This window comes from Oxyura jamaicensis, chromosome 5 (assembly GCF_011077185.1).
Source record: "Oxyura jamaicensis isolate SHBP4307 breed ruddy duck chromosome 5, BPBGC_Ojam_1.0, whole genome shotgun sequence".
Lineage (NCBI taxonomy): Eukaryota > Metazoa > Chordata > Aves > Anseriformes > Anatidae > Oxyura > Oxyura jamaicensis.
The window spans coordinates 9,942,368-9,951,814 of record NC_048897.1 but is presented as its reverse complement, the minus strand read 5'-3'; the positions used below and the strand labels follow the sequence as shown (position 1 = coordinate 9,951,814).

At 43.8% G+C, this 9,447-nt stretch overlaps 1 protein-coding gene across 1 annotated transcript; it reads right to left on the bottom strand.

The window, feature by feature from the left end:
* Positions 1 to 3,964: 3,964 nt before the first annotated feature.
* On the bottom strand, positions 3,965 to 9,381 carry EAPP (E2F associated phosphoprotein). Its single transcript, XM_035327047.1, has 6 exons — positions 9,233 to 9,381; positions 8,635 to 8,816; positions 7,813 to 7,911; positions 7,350 to 7,473; positions 5,903 to 6,022; positions 3,965 to 4,974 (listed from the first exon to the last, which is right to left on the bottom strand). The coding sequence occupies exons 1-6, from the start codon at positions 9,304 to 9,306 to the stop codon at positions 4,710 to 4,712; spliced, it is 864 nt and encodes a 287-aa protein (XP_035182938.1). The 5' UTR covers positions 9,307 to 9,381; the 3' UTR covers positions 3,965 to 4,709.
* Between the last annotated feature and the right edge of the window lie 66 nt (positions 9,382 to 9,447).

Here is a 9,447-nt window from a genome sequence, read left to right as displayed (position 1 = left end):
CCGCCGAAGGGCCCGGCCCCGCCGAGGCCCGGCCCCGCGCCCCGCCCGGGCGGCCGCTGCCCTCCGGGGCCGGCTGCCCGTAATGGAGGCGCCGAGAAGCGGCGCCGGGCCCGGGCCGGCCTCGGCCGGCCGTGAGGTGGCGGCGCAGCGGGGTCGTCGTCCCCGGCAGAGCAACCCAGGGGGACGTGCAGGGCTGTGCCTGACTGACCACCGGCTGTTGAGAATCGAGCCTCGGCAGGATGTTGCTGCAGGCGGTTTTCTCTCAGCCTGTTTCGTTTGAGTTGACAGACTGGGAATTAGAGAAGACCTGAAGGCTTCAGTGTGCTCAGCGTGTGCTCAGAAGGCTTCAGCGTCTGTGGTTGGCAGAGGGTAAAGCCCACACAGAACCAGCACCCAGATAAACAAGACCTTAAAATCGGACAACGCTGACTGTCCAGACTAATCCCACAGGAATGGCAAAAACAAAAGCTGCTACAGAACAACTTTGTACCACAATTGTTGCTAAGTTTGCACTTCTGTGAGGCTTAGGGGCCAGACACCAGAGGGTGTTACAAAGCCTTGACTGCTATTTGGCTTCAGATGCAGAAAAAGAGATTGGCCTGGGACTGCGTGACTAGAAAGGCCATTGACAACCCAATTTAGAAGGCCCCAATCTAGTTTAATCTAGTTTAGTTAAACCAAAAACCTGGTAAAAAGGGACATGCACGGAAATTGGGCACTGTGACTTAGCTGAGCACGAGGTGCAACCTCTAGGCACTGGGGCCAGGCCACCAGCCAAGACCTCCCTCACAGGTCAAGTGCGTGCACTGTAGATGAGAAACTGATACCAGCCCGGTACAACCATCCTGCTTCGTAAATCAATTTTAGATTATGTCACTGAGTGTCGTAATTCTGTTCTCGCAGGCACCCCACCCCAACTTCACCTGTGTTGTTCGTACAACGGAAAGCAAGGAAATACAGTCACAGGAGGGTGTACGTATTAATTATTTACAGTTGCAATTGCAACTACAGTACTAGGAGCTAACTGTGCAAAGGAAAACCAGCTGGCAGACAACTGAATATCGTATCTATTTACGTGGCAGGATCTGAAAAGGGTTTTAATCCGTCCAGAATACATTTAGACACATTTTCTGTGCAGATTTATTTCAGCACAAGAAATGAGAGCATTGACACAATTAATACCCCCACACAACTGGCCACTAGAGCTGTTGTCCCTTTCCAAGACAGCTGTTGCTCGTTGCAGTTGTTATTGGAGGAGTCTTGTGTTGGTACCACTGCTTGGAAAAGCACTGGTAGTTATGAAAGCCTCCTTTCTATGTAAACACATACAAAGTTCAAGGACAAGTGGTGTTTTCAGCACAACTGATGCACTACTCCCATTCACAGATGCGAGCTGTAGCGATACGGGGCAAATGTGTCCCAGTTCTGCCTGCTCCCACGCTTTGCAAGAGGAGGACTGCAGTTTGAGTGATAGGGCAAGCAAGAAGCAGCAGCAAGTACCTGATATGAGAACGGTAATGTCGAGAGGCACACCAGCTGCATGATTTCCTGCTACATCCACAAGCTGTTGTCCAGGTCCCTTACACCTTTTCACTACGGTACATACTCAGGAGGCAATTGTTAGTATTTACTTAGTTCCTTGAAAAATAAAAATAGACAATACTCCTCTGAATAGTTTCCCCTCCTTTCCCAGCTCCATTCTAGCCCTGCTTCGGGACTGCCATCATCTATTGTTCCTCCTGCTACCACTGGCACTGACACTTGAGCCTTCAAACTACATTCCCACATGCTCACGTTTCCAGCAGTACAGGGCAAAGACCCTTAGCCTGGTGCTCCACAGTGCTTTCATGCTGCACCAGGACTGGGAAGACAGCTACATCACGGCCAGTATGCCCTACAGCACAGAGTACATCCTCTATCACATCTGCTCCTCCACAGCTCTAAGGAACAGTTCTTATGCTCAAAATTTTCCATATATGCCTCCAGGCTTATAGCATATAGTAACAATTTATCCCACTTTAGATGGGATCATTGCTGTCAACCTGCAAGTGAGGCACTCCACTAATCAGTCTGTCTGTAGGTAGCAAAAATGGGATGGAGATCTTATCTCGAGCAGATCCTAAGCTTCAAAACAAGTAGGGCTCAATTTTAGTCGTAGGTTGCACATGCAGAGAAGGGTATACCACACGGGCCAACAAAGTGCTCAGCAGCTACCTCAACAGTGCACTGCTTCTTTCATCAAGCTAAGGTTAAGTTTCTACTTATTTGAAAATAGGAAGTCGGGCATCATGGTAAAAATGCATGTGTATTCTGAGCTGCTTCCTGGGAAACAAGCAGTGATTTCGGCATTTCCATGGTCACCCTAACAAGATGGAAGCCAGCACTCTTCTGAATATAATAAAAGCCATTTACAACATTTACTCTTCTGCCACGCTCAAACTGTCCAGAGCTTTATACAGCTAAACTGCTGGAATGATTAAAAAACTATAAATCAATGTTGCTACGTACTAAAACTAGACTTTTACAGCTTGCAAAGAGCAGTAGGATTGATTTTCTTTTTACTGGAAAGTACAGTGTCTGTACTTTACCCAAATTTTACAAGAATTGCATGCTGTTTATTCTAGTAAGACAAAAGTTTTGAAGGTTTGTATTTCCCTCCATCATCACCAGTGAGTTATTTCCTTGACAAGTTGCAAGGAAAAAGGTGAATGCTGATATTTGTACTAAATTCCTTCAGTAAAACTAACAAATACTAAATTTGCTAAAAAACAATGTCCACAAAAGCAATTAACAAATAACTAAGCAAGCAAATAACTGCATTGGTTCCAACCCATGGGATGTTTAGGAAGCTCTGAAAATGGGCCAGAAGAGGCACAGACCACGCCAGTCTGCACTGCAGAAGCTGTTGTCCACTACCCTGTGTGATGCTCGACTACTAAAGGATTTACTTCCAGTAGGTCCTTCTGAGTTTTGGCCTCCACCCAGCAGTTACTCCAGCAGTGACACTACTCTGAAACAGCTGCACTGACCGTTTTCCTTTTTACATCCTGCTGAACCTCTACCTCCACTCACTGTCATTTTCCAGGTGCTTTTTTAATCACAGCTTCTCTTACATTAATCCCAGATACATCTAGTGTAGGAACCTGGTGGTCATTTATCTTCCCCTACAGCGCAATTCCTCAAGGTCTCTGGGGGCAAACCAGCAGCAGACTATGGCCCACAGCATTCATTTTTTGAAGGGCCAAAACATTAATCAAACTTAGATTGTATTTTTAAAATTCTAAACAAGGGCCAAATTCACCTCTGCCATTTCTTATACCTTTTCTACTACAATTACTCATGCAATAACACAAGATTGAAATGACCTGGCCACCAATACACCAACCAGCTTAATATTGTCACTTCTATTGTCCAGTGTTCGCTTCATGCAACCATGACAGCAGAACAAATATTTCAGTGTTTTCCTCCTAGGCTCCTGGGCTTGTGTAACGCTGTATAAAATCAGAATTTGTAGATCAACAGAATACAGCACCAGGGACTACAGCAGGTAGCCAATGAATGCTATTATTTGATTGCAATCTAAATCACAAAATAGGTATGTTCTTCAGGTTCCTACCTCTTAAGTATTTCTGTCAATTCCTCAAAGCATGTAACAGTTTTTTTGCAGTACTATCAAAAGAAAAAAGCTTAAAAGATGAAATTGTTTTTTCAAACAGGCCTTTGTTCAAAGTTGAAACATTAAAAAACATGAGACTATAAAGAAGAGACATTACTTACTAATAAAAAATAAGAGTTCACCTCTTGGGAGTATGACTGGAGAAGCAGAGAGAAGAATCCAACGTTAACATTACAGTGACTTCATAGACTAAGCTAGAAGCCTAAATATCTCATAGCAGAAGCTACTTATGCCTACATAAAGAAACCGTAACTGTACTGAAGAAACAGAAAGAGCATACAAACTAGCTTAATGGCCATAGAGCTGACCATAAATTTATTAAAACACGTCACCATGAAGAAAAAGTACAATAGAAAAACTGGCAATTTTCTTCAAATACATCTTTACAGTAGAAGTTCCTAATTGTATTACTGAGCGTCAATATGTTGATTTAAGTGATCCATGCCAGAATCATCCATGCCAAATTTGATATAACCTAATTTTCCCATCTATACAAATAAAAATTTCAATTTTTGAGACCTTAATGAGCCAATAATCCAAATCTAATGACAATTCGTTATCTTACCTGCATTTGTGCAGATCACCCACGAATGCCAGCCTAAGGGATCCCCACATCCTGACTGAGCACTACAGAGTTCATCAGCACCATAGAAATGACCGATGCAGCTGCAAAGGACCAGTTTATACCGTCTTTATTCTAAGCAGCAGTTCTAATATATATTGAGATAATGGGCAGTATATACACAGGGAATGATCATAATACATAGATCTTACATTTTATTTACAAAATTTTAAATCCTCAATGATACAACCACCTGACAGTGTGGAAGAATATTGTTCTCAAATGCAAGCAGTTAACCGTATTCCTTTCATAAAAAGGAATACAACAACAGTGTCAAAAACCCAACCGCTATAAAGTTCTCTAATTAAAATACACATTTAAAAGAACGTATTTTAAAAATGCTAACACGCCTGCATTTCTGATACTTCACACTGTCTTAAACAGTGCACTTTTTTTTGCTGCTTTTACATATTAGCAGTGGCTGGCTAGAACATTGAAGAAATGAAAAACTTCATCTTTATCCATCACTGCTACCTCAGTTGAACATTCAGTACATAACACTGGATGATACACTTCCTCCTCTTCTTGATTGGACTGTACAGAGGTAGCTTCTTTGCTGTGCTTCATTTTCTTTCTTCTTTTATTTAGCTTCTTTCTGTATTTCAGAATTTCCTCTTTGTTAACAAAGCAGTTCATCACAAACATTGCTCTATACTGTGTTTTGTAAGATTCATGTCTACGGAGAAGGGGAGAAAATGCAAGTCATACCACTGATAAAACTCTGCTTCCAAGAAATTGGTTATCATCACCAGAAATGGGATTAAACATAGGAAGTAACACGTCAGAGGGCTGAAAGCCAAATAAATATGAAGGTCTATAAACACAAGTCCCAACTACCAAAATCACAAAACTAGAGTTGCAAGCCTGAAATTCTCTATCTATAAATAACAAACATTGACACATCACACTTGAAAAAGTCTGTCTATAATAAAAATGGATTTTCAGCTGTCATCTGCATAACAACCACATAGCTGGTGCACATAGCAAATTCAGGGCTGCATCAACACAGTTTTAGAGCAGCCTAAACCAACATAACAGGTGGCTGCAGAAGTCCTATCTTGACTTCTTGGGCTTTACTGCTTGTGCAATGCTGTGCTGAGCTATTTTAGTTCATCAAACTCACAAAAGACCAGTCCAACAATAAAAACAGTTTTCTGTCGGCTTCACAAACTGAAATACTTAACTACAGAACAGTCAGAACAGCCGGAACCAGCAAACAGAAGAGATTGGGAAACAACACCCAGCATTTAGATGATTTTAGGCTGCTGTGGAATTACCTTCAATTACCAAAAGCACCTTCAATTACCAAAAGCACTGAGTAAATTTGTGGTAGCTTATTCCTCATTTCACACAATTTCTTTCTCCAGTACTCTCAACGCAAAAGTCTTCTCCTTTGCACAAGTCAGCAATAGTAATTAGGTTTGCAGTGCAGTCAAATACTGGAGAGCTGCAAAACATGCTTTCCAGGTACTACTTAACTATACTCAAAACTGCAACTGCTAACACTCAAAGCAAGTAAGAATATACTACTCTCCTGATTTTGCGTAAAAATGCAATTGGACCAGAAGAGAGGCATTGCAAGAAGACTATTGTTCAATAGTTACCTCTGACAGTCCAGGCATAATGTCGTCATGCAGGCAGGGCAATTCAAAACAGCATCGCTATTTGGAACAGCTGCAGGTTTTGTCTGTTGTTGCCGCAGCCCTTTTTTTTGATTACGGTACCTACCGATGGAAGAAGGGAAGAAAGACAGAAAAAGTGCAATTACGTGTCTTTGCTGTCACGCGTATCAATTCAACCTTAAGAACTTTTTTGTATTAAGATGCATCAGTAAGTACCTGGCTCCTTCTCGAGACCTTTTTCATTAACTCAAAACACATAAACATAAGCCCTGCATGGAAAAAACACACAGCACTATCTTTCCATTTATTTTGTTCTGAGGATTCTCATTTCGTGACATACGTACATCTAATAGGGACTTCTGCCCAATAATCATCTTCCTTGAGAAGGCAGGTATCTTAAGTGCAATCTCTGCAGGCAACATACATTAATGTTGTGTTTTTCAAGATTTACATTTCCCTTCTGCTTCAGTAAGCATTTTTTTAATTCATCCTTCAAAAAAAAAAATCAAGTAAAGCAGCTTTGTTCTGTTTGTATTACAACCTCTTCATTAACATTGTGGTTATTTCAGTAAGATCTATACACAAAACTAGCTTACTGAACATTTTGATTTTGAAAAACTTGAAGTTTTAGAATTGTGTAATTTCAGAGAGTCAATTTTCATTATATACACACATATACGCACATACAAGTTTTACAGGGTTTCAAACTTCATACACTGTACATTCTAAGGCAAAAATATTCTCACTGTGTGGACTTGTCAGCATTTTTCTGTATAGTCACCACGCTCAATAGTATTTTTCAGTGTATGGTAATGCCCTCTTTTGGCTGGAATACAGTTAATTTTCCTCCTAGTAGCTGGTATGGTGCTGTGTTTTGGGTTTGGGATGAGAATAACGCTGATAACACATGGATAGTTCAGTTGTTGCAGAGCAGTGCTCACACAGAGCCAAGGACTTTCCAGCCTCTCACCAGTACCACCCTCCCAGCATCAGGAGCCCCAGGAGCTGGGAGGGGACAGAGCCAGGACAGCTGACACAGAGTGGCTGCAGGGATGTCCCATGCCTTACGGCTTCATGATGAACAATAAAACTGCGGGAGTTGGCCAGGGAGGTGTGGGGGGGGGGGAGGCTGCTGCTGTTCGGGGAGTGGCTGGGCGTTCTTTGGCAGGTGATGAGCAATTGCATTGTGCACCACTTACTTTCTATATTATTTTATCATCATCATCATTTTCCCTTCCTTTTCTGTCTTATTAAACTGCCTTTATCTCAATCCACAAGTGGTTTTTTTGGTTGTTGTTTCCCCTCAATTCTCTCCCACGTCCCACTGTGGAAGGGGAAGTAAGCAAATGGCTACGTGGTGCTGAGTTGCCTGCCGGGTTAAACCACAACAGGTAAGCATCCTACAATTCAATTATTTACAGTCTCTTACCTCCTCCTCTGTAAGTCAACCCACGCTTGGTCTCGATCGTCTTCTTCTGGGTCATATAACAGCTCATCATTGGAAAGAATCTGACGTTGCTGATGTTTTCTTTTTTTCTGGACATCCTGTGTAACTGTAAAGATTTGTGAAAGTACAAGTTGGACATGAGATGACTCTCTACTTAAATGAAAATGTGATTTATTTTCTTTTTATTTTCCTTTAAAGCATCTGCAATAACTCTAAACTAAATCAAAGATCTAGCTCATCTCTACTCCAAACATACCACCCCAAAGGATTAAGACATTTTACATAGATTGGCATACATCATAAGTTTGCAGGAACTGTTGAGATGATATAGGCTGGGAATCATCCCCAAAGGTCTCTCTTCAGAGTCCCTGACCCCCCTTAGAGGATTCTACTAGACCTGAGATAGTACTACTCTTAAGATGCCCTCCTCTCTTCAGTCACTTACCCATTTTATCTTCATCCTCTGAATCAGAATCAAAGTAAATGTCATCGTAGTATTTTGAAGTGGTGGCATGTCCAGTCTGCCCAGTACTTGAGGAAGTACCTGTATGCATAATTGGAGAAAGAAGAATTAAGAATTAAACTTGCTGGATGCAAAATAAAGTTCCTACATTAAAATAAATACCACACGTATTCCCCGAGAAATTAAAACACCTCACTAGGTACAAAACTAGAACATACACTTTTCCAATACCAAAGCAATCAATCTATTGCATCCAAAATAGTACACAAACTCCAAAACAGGTAAATATTTTACACGCTTTTACTATTTGATGTAACTTGTAGTTTTAAGCACTTAAGGGAGGAGGGGATGAATATTTTTCTTGATTCTTTTCCCCCATCTGATTTGGGATCTCGATCCAACATATGCTTTTCTTTTGTGGAAGAAAGGGCACCAAATCTTGATAGCATCCTGAGCCACTAGAGGCTGCAACCTGCTCCTGAGACTTCTAAATGCACGTGCAAAGCTAAAGAGACACCAGGAAACAGGGAACAGTTCAAACAAAGAGAATTCAGAGGAAAACAGGAAATCGCAAGTTCAGAAACAACAAAAGTCTTAGAAAGGATGAAAACAAATGCATTCATGCTAGTGGCACCTAGTGACCGTTTCTGCAGCCATCAGCCATTTTAAGATTTTTCCACAGGCTTCAAACAGCACTCCACTGTCACCACAAACCTCCCCTCGAGCTGTGACAGCACATCAACTCAACTCCTTAACCAGACACCACCCGGTTTCATGCACAAGCAGCCATTAGGCGTGATTTACCCATTTCTGGCGATTTCCATTTGCCTTCGATAGTTCTCATGGTGGTGTTGAGCTCGGCCTCCATCTCCTTCTGGAACTCATCGTCGCTGGAGGACTCGCTCTCCCCGGTCAGGCACTCCCGGAGCAGCTTCCGCTTCTGATCGGGAGTGCCGTGTAAGAGCACGTCCACCTCATCTTCTGAGCTATAGGGATTGAAACATTACCTATCTCATCAACGCTACCAGCTTAAAACACCGACTAATTTAGGGAACAAACACCTAGATTGCGGGGACATACTGGGAGGTGCTTCTCCATGGATTTGGGTGAAATTCATTGAAGTGAATTAAATTTAAATTAAAGTTTATCGCGTTATTCGAACCCAGGGTCGTTCTAGGAGCCTCCAGGCCCGGGTGCAGCCCGCTGCTACGCCTCCTGGGCCCGGGCTGGGCTCTGCAGGGCTGCCCTCGGTTTGCCAGCCTCAGCCCAACGGAGGCGACCCCTCCGCACCCCCGGGGCGGCCCTGAGGCGCCGGGCCCGGGCCTCCGCGGTTACGAGGCCCGAGCGGGCAGCGGAGGGGAGCGGCAGCCCCCGGGCGCCCTCCGCGTGGTCCGAAAGGCACCTGCTGAGCGCCCGCTCCTCGTCGCTGGGCTCCTCCACCACGTAGGGGTCGTCCTCCTCCCGCAGCCGGCTCATGGCGGCCGCCACCGCTTCCGCCCGCTCCCGGCGGCTCCGGGCCCGCCCCGCCGCCCGCCTCCGCCCCTCGCTGGGCCGGGCCGGGGGAGGCGGCGCCGCCTCGGCCGAGGGCCCCCGAGAGCTTTGGGGCCCGCCCCGGGA

Coding starts and splice junctions, on each gene's coding strand:
- EAPP (XM_035327047.1), bottom strand. CDS start 9,306: ATGAGCCGGCTGCGGGAGGAGGACGACCCCTACGTGGTGGAGGAGCCC. Junction 6,023..7,349: donor GTTGACTTACAGAGGAGGAG/GTAAGAGACTGT, acceptor TTCCATCGGTAG/GTACCGTAATCAAAAAAAAG. Junction 4,975..5,902: donor TTATGCCTGGACTGTCAGAG/GTAACTATTGAA, acceptor CCTTCTCCGTAG/ACATGAATCTTACAAAACAC.